The 14778-nt window shown below is 27.6% G+C and overlaps 2 protein-coding genes and 1 long non-coding RNA gene across 6 annotated transcripts in view; 2 read left to right on the top strand and 1 right to left on the bottom strand.

Moving 5' to 3' along the window:
- The first annotated feature begins 646 nt into the window (after window positions 1-646).
- On the top strand, window positions 647-4935 carry LOC103575021 (ankyrin-3). Of its 2 annotated transcripts, none has more exons than XM_008554626.2 (2): window positions 647-1059; window positions 1318-4935. In XM_008554626.2, exon 2 carries the CDS (start codon window positions 1347-1349, stop codon window positions 3939-3941), a length of 2595 nt encoding a protein of 864 aa, XP_008552848.1. In that variant the 5' UTR covers window positions 647-1059; window positions 1318-1346; the 3' UTR covers window positions 3942-4935. The 2 variants fall into 2 exon arrangements, with proteins under 2 accessions (XP_008552848.1, XP_053598708.1); XM_053742733.1 differs by having other exon boundaries at window positions 1298-4935.
- On the bottom strand, window positions 4928-7798 carry LOC103575023 (uncharacterized). 2 transcript variants are annotated; one of them, XR_549281.2, is made up of 4 exons: window positions 7563-7798; window positions 7085-7145; window positions 5691-5776; window positions 4928-5440 (listed from the first exon to the last, which is right to left on the bottom strand). It is a non-coding gene; the product is annotated as an uncharacterized LOC103575023 (long non-coding RNA). The 2 variants fall into 2 exon arrangements; XR_008404476.1 differs by having other exon boundaries at window positions 4928-5776.
- Window positions 6433-14778, top strand: part of LOC106693089 (tyrosine-protein kinase CSK) — a 20969-nt gene continuing 12623 nt past the window's right edge. Inside the window, exons 1-2 of one of the 2 annotated variants that reach the window (XM_053742734.1) lie at window positions 6433-6858; window positions 9906-9950. The gene's annotated coding sequence lies outside the window, so the exon portion shown is untranslated. Of the gene's footprint in view, window positions 6869-9905; window positions 9951-14778 lie in introns of both variants that reach the window. The other variant, XM_053742735.1, reaches the window with a different exon arrangement.

Below are 14778 nucleotides of genomic sequence, written 5' to 3'. Positions count from 1 at the left end.
ACTTATCGCAACCTAAATATAAAATATTTTCGAAAAAAATTACCAAACTCTTTGGTAAAAGTTTGAAGGACTCTGCAAAATTTAAATTATTTTTAATTCCAAACAAGATATTTTGAATATAGCAATAATATATTGCTTAAAATAATAGATCAAAAAATTATTGAAAGTTAATTTAATTTCAAAAATTTTAAATATTTTACAGTTAATTATTGACATACATCTGAAGTAATCTACACAGGGAGTACTTTTATTGCAATTTGATCCTCCTGTAATCCTCCTGCAATAAAATTTAGATGAAATATATGTGAAGGCGAATTATTCTTGACGTGATTGGTCGAAACTGAAAAAATACATGCAAACTACGGAAAAATATACGTTAAAATAAATACATGAAAAGCGACATGCATGCGCATGCGCCCAGAAAATGTACGCTAGTGTATTAAGACAAAAATTAAATTGATTTCATATTATTTTCCTATAAAAACAAAATTTTTCAAAAACGGTGAAAAAAAATTCAAAATAATGCTCAACTGTATTTACAAATACAAAAGTATGTTGTTATAAAATGTTTGGAGTACTCCAATCCCCTCTACCCCGATTGCTTTTCCGGTCGATAGAATAGAATTTCCGGTAACTACAGGCGCGATTGATCTACGCCATTTTATTGAAAGGTTAGCTTTTTATCATACATTTTTTTTCTTTTCGCGTGCCAAGATCTCGGATGATTTTTTATTAAAACCTTAGAGAAATATCAATTATATTCTATTGTACAAATAAATAAAGGAAAGAACAACGAAATCAGGAAATAAATATTTTATTTTTGAATTTAAACATAAGCATTTAAGGTGTGCACTTTATAGCTGATATTTATTCATACCTTCGGACTTAAAATCATATTACACGTGTTATTTAGTCGGTGATCGTAACCCATAAGATCTAATTTTTTGCGTTAATAATATAAGTTTTGGCAGGTGGTTCTTTTAGGACGAAGCCGGAGCCACTGAGAATATAAAAAAAATATTCCACGTGGTATCGAAGCTTTGCATTCAAAATTATAAGGTAATTATAAATCATATTATTTTAAAATAACACGATCCTGAAGTTTGCAGACGATTAATAATTACAAGAAAAAAAAAAACTAAAATATGCATATGTAGAAAATTTAAAAAACTGTAAGTGCAATTTTTGCTATATTTTTTTTTATGATCGTTTTGATAAAAATCCAAAAATTATTAGTCGTCGGCTAACTTCAGTATCATGAAATAAATATAAATAAAAGATAATTTTAAAAGTTTAGACTATTTAAATTTTTTCTAGAATAAACAGTAAACACCCGTTTAAAAAAAATGAGACTGCGGTTGAAACCGAGTCTGATAATATCTGAATTATCAGAAGCAATTAACAAAGCAAATGAATACCAAGTACGAAAGTTGCTTATTAAGCTGCAGGAAAAATGTGCTGGAGCTCTATATGATGAGTGTGGGTTTAGTTTACTTTGTAATTCTTTAGAAAATCGACATACCCGTGGTATAGCAAAACTTTTATTAAGATTCGGAGCTCAAGTTAACAGTAATTCGATACGACTGACCGAAACGCCTCTTCACTTGGCTATAAAACATAAAGATCTAGAAATAATTTGGTTTCTATTGGGTCTGGGTGCGAATGTTGAAGCTAGAAACTCAGTAGGTCATACACCACTTTATTGTGCTGTTGAATCAAATCAAGAGGATATTGTTGTACTTTTGATAAATGCTGGTGTTAAAATTGATAATACAAATATAAATAATTTTAATCCTTTTGTCGCTGCTGCTAAAAATGGAAACGATAAAATTTTTAATTTACTTACTAATCAAATTGAAAAACTAAATGCCGGCAAACCTTATGATGGACCATCCATGTTACGTATTGCTGTAGAACGAGGTTATTCAGACACTGTTGAAAAAATTGTTAAAAAAAATATAAACTCCAACATAAATTCACATCCTGATAATATTAAATTATTAACAATTGCTGTAATGGGTGATCGCTATGATTATGTTAAAATAGTTAAGATTCTTGTTGATGCAAAATTTACAAATGACCCGGAAAATGCTAAAAATTCCGTGTTTCTTCACAATGCTTTGAAAAAAAACTTTTCATGTATTGTTGAAGATCTTTTGGAATACGATATTGATCCAAATGTAACAGATTCAGATGGTAATACACTTTTCGCAGTGGCTTGTAAATATGGTCACCCAGATCTGGTTGCAGCATTAATTGAAAAAGCTGATATACTTTTAAAAAATAATTTTGGCCGCAATGATATTCTATTTAATATTTTTGAAAGTATATATTCAATTATGGACCAGATTCATTATAATTTCAAATGGAATAACAATGAAAATTCTGAAAACTATGTTGTTTTACATAACAAATGGGTAGAAATTATAAAAATATTAATAAATAGAGGTATTGATGTCAACGAAAAAAATAATTTGGGTTTGTCACCTTTACATTTTATAGCAAAAAGTCAAATATCAATAACTTTATGTAGTTTTCGGCCAATCGCAAAACTTCTTATCGATGCAGGAGCTTCTGTTGATGATACTGATAAGTCTGGTATTACTCCTCTTGAATATTCTATCCTACAGGAAAGACCAGAACTTGTTGAAGAATTTTTACTAAATGGTAAAAGTGTTGATTTCAAAGATCCTAAATCTCAATGTTTACTGTATCATGCAGCTAGAAATAAATCATCATCAATTGTTGAAATGTTATTGAAACGAAATTTAAATGTTAATGCTACTAATAAAGATGGTTGTACACCATTGCATTTAGCTGCTAAATTTGGATCTGATACAGTTGTTAAATGTCTTTTAAAACACAATGCCGAGGTTGATGCAAAAGATCGCAAGGAAATGACGGCACTTCATTATGCAGCAGACAATTGTGACTCAACGAGTACAATAAAGGAATTATTAAAGTACAACGCTGATCCTAACAGTACTGATATAAATGGATTAACACCACTACTAATTGTTGCTAAAAGAAATTTCACATGGAAATTAGAATTTATGAAACTCCTTTTAAAATCTGGAGCAGACATTAATGTCATAGATAAATCCCAAGGCAAAACTGCTTTACATATTGTTGCATATTACCAGGAAGACTTGATCTCCTTATTGTTAAATTATGGAGCAGATATCAATATTAGATGTAAAAAAAATCAAACAGCTTTAGACTGTGTTATAGAAGCTATGACTTCATATTGTAAACAATGTGGTCATACTTTGGCTCCTCAATTTCGTACAAGAGATGTTTTAAGCATCTCCCGGGAGTATCGTAAAAATGCTCACACCCTTATCGAGCATATGATTAAATTAAAAAATATTGATATATACGTTTGTGAAGAAAATTTACAGTCATTTAAAAAATATATGGATTTAATCGGCTGGGCCTATTCAGCACCAAAAACTCCCGAAATAGTAAAGAAAACGAGTATCGCTGAATTTCAGAAAAGGTGTGATAAAGAAGCTCAGTTATTAAAGCAAACTTACATTCATGATACTAGTTTAACATTTTATAAGATTTTAAGGAAATCAACTCATCGATTAGCGCGAATCATGAGCGACAGTATAATTCAAAAGTTACAGACATCTAAATATATGGTAAAGTTTCATATTTATCATGACTTTATAAGAAATCGAATTGACAAAGGTTTGGAAAGAAGAAATATATTGGACCAGGATACGGAAAACAGTGTTCAAAATTTTATCTGCAAGCTTTTACCTTATAATTGTATCGATGAAATTATGAGTTATCTCAATAATGATGACTTACAAGCACTGATAAGTGCCAGTCGAGTTTCTACTACTTCAGATACCAATAAATTTGAAAGTAGCACTGAAGAAATTCGTGAGATTATTCAAATATTAAAAAACCGAAGATCTGGTACTTTATAAATTTTATAATTTATTATTTTTTATTCCGAAAAACAAAAGTTTTTTGTTTATGCATAGAAATGTTTTATGAATTACTTCATATAGATATGCTCGAGAGTACAAATACCCAACCCGCTCGGCATGAATGTCAGAGTCATCTTATTAGTATTATAAACTTATCTTGGTATAAATAAGACATGTGGATGTTGATCCTAAGAGACATAGAAAATTTATGTTGCTGTTTCTGTCTTAAAAAAGAAGTTAATTAAAAGATCGTTTAGATGACTTATTTTACCGCTATTTGTTATGTCATTTTTGCCGTCACTTGTGTCAAGTCTTTTAAGTAGATATTTTTTCGGTGACAAATTTCTGATCGTTTTGTCAAAATTTTTGTGCCTTCTCTAATTAAGAAAAATTTCTGTAAAAAATTCAAAACACTTTTTAATATTTCAAAACTATTTAAATCGACTGATATATAGACACACTTAACATGCTAGAATGGGTTAAATCATTTTTCTTAATCAAGGTTATCGATGTTAAAAAACAGTCTAAAAACTGATGTCTTTTTAGATGTCACAAAGGCAAGTGTGCTACTTGGACAATAATTAATCAAAGATATGAATTATTGTTTTAAATTTTTTAAAAGTAAAAGTATAAAAAAAAAATAAAAATGAATTGTAATAGAAAAGAAATCGAGAAAAAATTACTGTTTGTTTGTAAGATACTTTAATAGTATCAATTGACTTTACTTTGCTTAAGTTTGTTTTATTGATAATCAATTTAAAAAAATGTAATTATTATTATTGTAAATATTTATTGGGTCGTATTTATATTTTATCTATTATTCTGAAACATTAATACCAATTAATGTTTAAATTTAAGCATCGCTTAGACTAAATATATAACATTTTGTAAACCTCAGTTCACTGATTTTTGATTGAATTTATTTCGTATTTTTAAATTATTAATGAACTATTTAATCATCTCATTGTAATTCAAGTCTTCGAATGAGCAAATAAAGAAAACATTCTTGTTATATAATTACTTGATAAAATTATTATCAATATTATTATATTTCAGGTTTTTATTTTATAAAATATGTATTTTAATATTTTTTAGAATAATATATAAACATGTAAAGTTTTTGTAAATTGATAAAAATTTTAAATAAAATTATTAATTTTTAAACATAAAAATATAAGCTTTCATTTTTCATAGCTAGCTTATAAGGTCAATTGTTTTCAAGATTTTTTTTACTTGAATCAAAGGATACAAGAGTTGTGGTTTCAGTTTTTAAAGGCTGGTAATCCTCCTCGATTAAAAACTCCGATTGAATCTGATTGAAACTCAGATTTCTATTAGATTCAATTGGAAGCAAACATTCAATCGGAATTTTTTGGGATCATTGCAGATGCTGGAGTTTCTTATATTCCTCGATGAACTCGGAGTAATCTTGATGGAAGGCAGGATTGCTGACTTCAAAAATAGAGTAGTGTCCATGCACAAATACTACTTTTACCCTAAATATAAATAAACCGCTTTTTTATGGACTAACACTGCCATCTCCTGTCTCTCATTAAAATTCCTACATTATCTTTAACTGATGGTAAAGGTATGAAAAATTTTGTTTTGTTCATGTGATTCTGTGTTTCGTTACTTGGTAAATAATAAATATGAATTTGTTGGCAAGTCAAGTATAATATTTAAATTTTTTATCATAACTTGTAAATAATTATGCTTGTCAGTAACAATGAATTTGAATTTTCGTACCTGGTTAGAAATATAAATAGCAAAGTCCATAATAAATTATTACAATAATCTGTAAGTTCCGCGGGTATATAGGATACCAGTTTAATCTGAAATAATTTGATAATAAAGGTATGTTTTAAAATTTATAATAATTAAGCATTACTTTAATTAAAAATCAATGAAAACAAATGGCTGTGAATGTAGCTGACAGTTGTCAATTTTAAAAATTTAAAGTTAAGTGACTTCAATGTAAATCAAATAAAATTTAAAAAATGCTCATTTATAAAGTTTGAAAATTAGTATGTACATTATTTAAATTTTTATATTTGTAATTATTTTATTCATTTATTTGTAATTTAAAATTTGCCTCACATCTGCTACATTGACACTCATTCAAAATTTTTAAAATTTTAAATTGGCAGCTACATTTACACTCAAAAATTTACACTCATTTAATAATATCCAAAAATTGTTAATTGTCCATAAACTTTATAATTATTTACACGCACTAATTTTTTTTTACTGGAAAACCAAAAAATTAACGATCCTGAAGTTAGCAGACAATTTTAAAATTTGGATTTGTTTTTTAGCAATTAAATTTGAAGATAAAAAAAAAAACTAAAAATTTGCATCTGTAGAAAATTTAAAAGACTATAAGTGTAATTTTTTAAAATATTTTTTTTTTTTTAGTTTATAATTTAAAAAAAAATCCAAAAATTATTATATGTCAGCTAACTTCAGTTTCATAAAAATTAAAATTTTCCGTCAATACTCGTAAGTGTTCGTGCATATTCGGTGGAATGTCGAGTATATTTCGTGTTATCCCCTACTTTTAGTTGAGAAAACCGCGATTAGTGTGTGTGCCCCTGCCCCACATCGTCGTATTTCGTTTTTCGTCGTCGGGTCATTCGGCTGGAGTCGGCTCTCCCAGAGTCTATCTCTGTTAGGTGGTTGCTGGATATAAAAACTTTTCGCTCTCTGTTTCTCAATGTAGCAAAATGGCTGCCAAACTACAATAATGAGTGTGACGTTGTTAACGTTTACCAATGTGTTATATTGTTTGTGTCGTTCTTCCTCAAATATATTTTGTGATTAATAAATAACAGTGATAATTGTGACAGTGTTTTATTATATCAAGACTTTATTATACTGTAATAAATAATAATAACTCGATACTTTCCACACACGAGTAAGTGAAGGTGTTATTTTTTTCTTTTTTTTTTTGTTAATTCTTTTTTTTATTGTTTTTTATTTTATTTTTTACGTGGCGCTCGCCTGTCTATAAATTCCATTGCTGCATTCCAATTATCATATTTGAATAAATAACATGAGATAAATAATTTAAATTGCATTTGAGTTTGAATAAAATTTAATCGGACTTATTTATATTTATTATAAATAAATAAATTTCTTACCTTTTCTAATTCTTATCCTAGCCATCTAATCTGTATGTCTTCCGGGAAGTAGCGTGACTTCCTTAAAAAATTTTTTTATTATTTTTTTTTTTATATAAAATACCGCATTGCATTTTAAGTTAATTTTATCAGCGTTGCTGTGTTGCTTTACTAATTTACTATATATTCAAATCGTAATTATAAATATATTTACAGACAATTAATTTGACGTCTCTGTCAAAATGACATGCGGACATTTAATCGATTAAATGACATTTGAGTTGTATCTTTATAATTTTAAATTAAACTAAATGATAAAAATAAAATAAGGTTGTTTTAATTTTTGAAGACGAGAAATTTGAATGATTTATCAAATTGTTATCATTTAATTTCAGCTATTTAAAACAAAGTCCTTGGTAATTTTGTGTTAAATTATAAATAGTTTTTGTTTATCTTGGCAAAGTAAATAAATTTATCCTTGAATTGCAATTACACTTACTGTGATGGTTTATAATTACTGCGGGTTATATTAAAAAAAAACACTACACTAGATCTCCTGTATTTTATTGTTATTATTTCATTTAATCTAGTTTTAAATAACACACGTATGACTTACAGTTGTATTGTATAATTTTAATTTGCTTTGTTATAAGTTTTGTTTTGACTATTCTCCGATATGATGTCTCATATTACGATCCATTACTGTAACAATAATTAATAAATAGTAATAGCACAGTATTGTATCGACCTATTAAATATCTTCTATTATTTTATTAAATTTGTTAAAAAATTTTAACTGTCACTTAAATTATTAATTTATCGATTGATCTATCAGTTTAAATAATTATTGACGTATTAATTACTTGCTAAATTAAATAATTGCTTGATATTAATTAAAAATAATTAGTTAGTTTAATTAAAAATAATTAACAATTATTTTAATTTTTTAATTGAATTTTTAAATAATAAATTATCGGATAAAGATGACGTTCAATAAAGTTATAAAAATATATTAAGTATATAATATCTCGAAGTCGGTATAAAATATAAATTTTTTTATTTTTTCCAGTACTAATTGAAAAATAAAATAAAATGAACCCATAGACACTCCCTTAATATTAAATCTTAAATAGGTGACGCGAGATACTGGGCATTTAAAGTATATGAGTGTCTCATTTCACCCCAAATGCTTATTGAGGGGTTAATAGTAAGATAAAATATTCTACCTTAATTTTTCTCCTCATTCAAAAGCGATTTCACAATCTAGAAAGTAATAATTCTAAGATACCCTCATTAAGAACAACTATTTTATATAAATTGTCTTACAGATCTCATAAGGAAGGCCGTGTTCTAATCAAAGGTATCGTTGAAAATCGCAAAAGAGTACAACATTTTTTTTTTACCATATTACACTGTAAAAAATGAAATTGATGGTTCATTACTTACTAAATTAAATAATTGCTTGATATTAATTAACAATTATTCTTATTTTCTAATTGAAGCCTCAAATTATAAACCATCGGATATGATCACGTTCAATAAAGTTATAGTCAGTATAAAATATATATTTTCTATTAACGATATCTTGGTTATAACTTATAAGTTAGATTTTTAGTACACCGCATGTTCAGTACGACATATGAACGACATTCCTTGTTATGTGTATTTTATATATATTTATATAAAGAGATAAAGAAAGAAGGATAGAGAGTGAGTGAGTGAGACATGGAACATGAATTAAACCTTCCTACTTGAATAATTTTCCTCTTCTCCGTATTGAAAATATTTTTTTATTTTATATCTAAAAGTTATTTCATAGATTTACTTAACCTGGTACGTTATACTTTACGGTACAACTAAACTAAACATAGAATAGAATGCATTAAAGGCATTCGTATTCGCCGGGAAACGAGTGTATCCGTCGTGTTCATCACGAATTAACGTGGGGGCATTAAATACAAGCAGATAAATAATGTGAGAACGAGACATATATATCAGGTTGTGTCTTGGTCGCTTAAAATAATCTTCAACTTGTCTTTCTTGGACAATATTTTATTTATTATTATTACTTTTTTTTTAAATCCTCGCAATAATTAAACTTGAGAGATTTCTTACAAGTCAATTTCTCACATTGTCAATATAAGTCTAAAAAATTTTAAAAATGTATAACGTGATTTATTTTTTAATTGCTACCATATAATAAATATATATTTTTTTTTATATAATTGCAAATTAAATAATAACTTTAGCAAACAAAAGTCCTATCCTGGGAAATTGAGCAATTGAAAGAGAATGAAAGTCCTTGAAGTTGACTTACATACGTATACTTGTTAATTTATATAAATTCCATTTTTACTTAATATATATATAACACAAGTATGATAACAATCATGAAAAATTAGATCATCGATCCCTTGTGTCTCGTCCCTTAGAAAAAAAAATGTTGCGTGCGAATGCAGATAATTAGCGAATCACTAATTACGTGACTAACGGACGTGTTGCTCGAGTTACTTGATGTTGTTGTTAGCTGTTTAATTGTCCTAAGGTATTAAAAAAAATATATATGTATATATATGTATTTGTACGCAAAGAGGAAGAAAGGAAACGTGCTGTCGACAACAAGTAACAGCAGCGTAAAAGACTTCCGTAGCGAAATTTATTGTCTAACATTCATTTACATAATTTATTTAAGTTTTATATTTTTAAATATACCGATAATTTTTTTAGCTTCGAAATTATTTCCGTGCACTTAAAAATAATTTTTCAACGGTCTTGTGTCTGTTAAAAAAATTTATTTAATTACTTTATTGAATAATAATTACTTATACTTTTTTTTTTTCAGGGAATAACGCAACAAAAAAAGATGGCATGTGAATCAAGGAACTAGGTAAAGCATATAATTAGTTCAATACAATAAAGCAGGATAAAAATAATAATAATAATTACTATTATTATGTTATCGATATTGAAATACTAGTAAAATGCACGGAGAGAAATTTCAAGTAAATATTCCTATGCGATTTAAAAAGTATAACTGGTATTACTTTACGGTCTTAGTAATGATTACATTGCTGCACAGTAACGTTTTAACAGTAAAGTAATTCGTACGCTACACGGTAAAAGTTGTAGTTCTTCTAAGCACAATATTGTAGTAAAACATTTGTAGTTGCGAGTACTCTAATATGTAGTAAAGGATACTACATAAATAGTATTGACTACTACAAGTGTGGTTGGGGTTATTCCAAGTTGGCGTTGGCATTTCTTTACTCCAATCTGTAGTAACCTCAACTACAGCTGCTGTTGTAACTACGATTTTTTTTCCTTGTATGAGAGCGTAATATGCGTTGCCGCAATGTAACCATTACTATGCTGCATAGGCTTAACTACAGTACACCAATGTTGATTTTACTGAAAATAAAAGCAAGAAATACTTGAAAGCAAGTACTTGACATGTACTTGAAGATCAGAACGTTTTTCGCGCAATGAAAATGGAAAAAAATTTATGTAATTTGACTAAGATCACTTAAAGGGTAGTTGGGGGTGGCCTGCAATTTTCGGTTGATGTGTGAAATATTTCAGAAATCTAGATCGAGTAGATTTTTTACTTTTCACTTCGTTTTTTTACTTTTATTCCGCGAAAAATGCTCTGATCTTCGACGTGGATTAAATATACGGTAAAGAAATAACTACATTACTTTTCGCGGCGCATAGTAATATAGCAAGACATTTCTCTCCGCGTGGATATTGCATAGTAAAAAACATGCCCAATAAAGTATAAGCTTGTAATACTTGAGAAGTTTATGATTATGATGAATGATGGTGATGATGATGATGATGATGAAAAGCAATGCATATAATGCTTTCACTGTTTTAATAATTCTACTTCAGATGTAGATATAAATGTATATATATATATATATATATATATATATATATATATATATATATATATATATTTAATACCTCAACACATTTAAAGTGGGCGCCATCAAGCACCCATTTTCCTTTCCATACCATTCCGCCTACTTTTCATGCCCGGAAGCAGCCACCAAAGCGGCTTTCTGAGACTCGTTGACATGAAAAAAGAAACTTTAAAGAGATGACATATATGCTTAAGGCTATGCACTTGAATCATCTATCTTATACTACTTAATATCATATTTTTTTTTTTAATAAGATAGAAATTTATAAGACGTCCCTTGTCTGTCTAAAAAAGCTGTGTCAGTTTAATGACACAAATATCGCACTATCAGCAGTTGATTATTACGTAAAAACGTGAAAATAAACTTAATGCATTCTTAATTTAGAATATTCTTCAAAATTTTTTTTTAAACCTTTGAGCAAATTACTTGAAGTTATTAACAAGTTCAAAGCAGTCAGAAATACAAAATATAAATTAACTTATTTATGTTTTATTTCTTATAACTTTTAGTTTCCCAGTGATAAATATCAAAAACTATAATAACAATGCTTTTCATTTTATTTAATTTAAATAATTGTTTTTTTCATTGTCCATAAGTAATTAATTTAAAATAATATTTATTTTAAAGCTGGACGATATTTAAGAACCCGTAATTTTAATTGAATTTTTTTTTTTTTATGTATAATTAGTTTTTAAATATGAGAAATTTCGTAGCAAGATTTTAATAAACTCGTAGTTATCAAAAAGTAATTAAGTTTTTTTAAAAAAAAAAAGTTAGTAGTGTATTTTTAAGTTTTATTGTACTTTCTTGAAAGATTCTGCTTTAATTTTTTTATTTATGTGAATGAATTATGTACTTGAAGATTGGAACGTTTTTCGCTCAGCGGAAATGAAAAAAATTTAGTAATTTGACTGCTTAAGGGTAGTTCCGGAGGTTAAGGGTGGCCTGTAATTTTGGGTTAGCATACTAGCACTTATGCGAAACATTTCAGAAACCTAGATCCAGTAGATTATTTATGTACCTCAAGATCGGAACGTTTTTCGCGGAACGAAAATAAAAAAAACGAAATGAAAGATAAAAAATTTACTGAATCAAGATTTCTGAAGTGTTTCACATAAGTACTAGTAATCAGCCGAAAATTACAGGCCACCCCAACCTCCGGAGCTACCCTTTAAGCAGTCAAATTACTAAATTTTTTTCATTTCCGCTGAGCGAAAAACGTTTCAATCTTCCGGTACATTATTTTTTACTTTTTATTTTCGTTCGATGAAAACCTTCTGATTTTCAGGTACAGAAAAATCAATATTCATATAAAAGTAATAAATTTAATCAAAGTTCCACACAGAAAAAAAAATCTTAACTTGGTTTCCGAAAACGTTTGTCTTCCATAATATTTTCTTGGCTCAAGATATCTTTTTTTTCTGTGCATGACAATCATCTTTAAAAATCGAAAGAAATTTCGAACAGTGGAGTAAAAGTACATGTCAATTGTCGATTAGCTACTTGAAATAGATAATGATAGACATTTAATCTGCATGCATCAGGACAAGTGATACTTATCACAAGAGAATAATGTCTTGAGCATTGGGAACGTGAAAATGATACAGTTGACGGTAAATGCATGTCTTGTATGCAACTGAGCATTAAATTCACAATTTGTTGCAAGTATATTAACTTAAACTGTATCTGCGTCTTAACTTGTTGCCTTGATGGCTTGTCTGTCTTTAACTTGATTTGCGTTAATGTAAGTTAAGTCTATCCACCGCCTCCGTAAAGTTTGTATCCACGAGGAGCGTTCACCAGAACGACGGTGAGACCGCCATGCCCGCTTGCACACCTAACTGAATTCTTGCGAATACTTTTGACGTGCTGATTACTACGTTTCTTTCTCATTTTTCTATAACGTCACTTTTAAAACGTTTACTTTTTTTCTTTCTTTTCTTATTTCAAAGCACCAGTACTGATCAATTATATTGTAGACTCATGTACTTTTATTTTTAATTAAACAAATTAAAATTTATTATTTATTTTTAGTATCACGTGTACTTATATAATATATATATATATATATATATATATATATATATATATATATATATATATATATATATATATATATATATCATTTTTTAAAATAGAAATTTTAAAATGAAAGTTTAAACATTTCGTGTCATAAAATAGAGAGTTTGCAGTAATAAATAAATTATTAATTTAAATGTACACTGTAAAAAAAACCGGGATAAGTCCAGGTCAGTGTAAGTGTTAAAATTTCCCGGTGTTAAAATATTTTTCCGTGTTGAAAATATTTAACTTTGTGAATATTTTTTAAATGTAATACATTTTTTTTTCTAATTTTTATACGTAAAATTTTATTTACACCTATTTAACACCGCCAAATTACACCGCCTACATTGGTGTTATTTCATTTTAACACCACTTTTTTTACAGTGTGAATTTTTTTGAAAATGAATAAAAGATAAATTTAATATTTGTTTTTTTTAATAAAAATAAAAAAGAGCAATTTAATAAATTGAGTCAGTGTTTATTTAAATAAAAAAAAAGTGATCTCAGTATTATGTATTAAGCGTAACGAGTCCTTGCACTCTCTAACACGTTGATCGGTGTGTTCATTACACTGTTAAAGACTATAACACATCATCATAACGCGTCGGTTGATAACCTTCACTGATCGTTAGAGAATTTAACAACACACCATAACAAACCGTTCTACTCCGTAGATTTATTTAATATGTCTCGATACACCGGATATTCTTTTCTGATTAATTAGTCACGGGAGTTTCCGGCATGTTAATTTACCATGTACTTGCTAAAAATTTCATTACTTTATTACACGGAAACTTTTTTATTTTTTTATTTAAATTTCATTTTATACTCCAATGAAAGCCATAGAGAAATTTTCACACAGTAAAATAATTCATACCTTTTTATTTATATTATATTAATATTTTCATTAATAAAAAATATTTCTGTACTTTTTAAGTCACCAGTTTTCTATATTTTTATTCATGAAATTTTTTATAATAGAAAAAAAAAATAATAATAATAGTAATAAAAGATGGATGATACTTTGATGGAGATACTTTCACTTCACTAGTATTATTCTACAAGCTCGCAAAAAATCTAGACTATTCTTTTCATACTGACTGTCTCGAAAGTACACATCAACATGATAGTTATGTATAACTGCAGCATGTGTGGCAGTTATGACTAGAAAAAAAAAAATATATAAATGTCGGTATTCTGTTTTGTCTGGCAGCAGATGGAATACGTTAGGTCATGGTACAGTTAATAATTTACTGTTAAATATCTACACTTCTCTATTACCCGTCTTATACATAAATTATTATAACTGATGAATGAATGACAGTTTGTTGATATGGAGGGAGGTAGAAGTAGCTAAGAAGTAGCTGAGATTATTATTATTTTTTTTTCTCAACAAATTACTGAGCATCAAGATATCATCATTGAAACCCTTTGCGTGTTGGTCGTAATGATAGGCGGTTCATCCTACACTTAGTAATTTATGTTTTAATATGATAATGAGAAAATCTGTCAATTTAAATTAGTAGTATCTAAGGAAGCTACTTTATTATATTTTTTTTTGTCTTTAATGAATAGTTTTTTGCATTCCTGTTGTATATTAATCAGAAATTATATTTTTATCCGTGTAAAAAAAAAATTCGTTCCAAAAATGTTCCTAGCTAAACTTTTGAAATTGAGACAATTTTGGACTTTCAGTTGAACATTTTTGTAACTTTAAAATAATTCAAA

Source organism: Microplitis demolitor, chromosome 1 (assembly GCF_026212275.2).
Source record: "Microplitis demolitor isolate Queensland-Clemson2020A chromosome 1, iyMicDemo2.1a, whole genome shotgun sequence".
NCBI lineage: Eukaryota > Metazoa > Arthropoda > Insecta > Hymenoptera > Braconidae > Microplitis > Microplitis demolitor.
This window is presented reverse-complemented; position numbering and strand designations above follow the sequence as displayed.

Excerpts from the sequence above, each read along its gene's own strand:
- LOC103575021 (XM_008554626.2), top strand. The coding sequence starts at position 1,347 with ATGAGACTGCGGTTGAAACCGAGTCTGATAATATCTGAATTATCAGAA.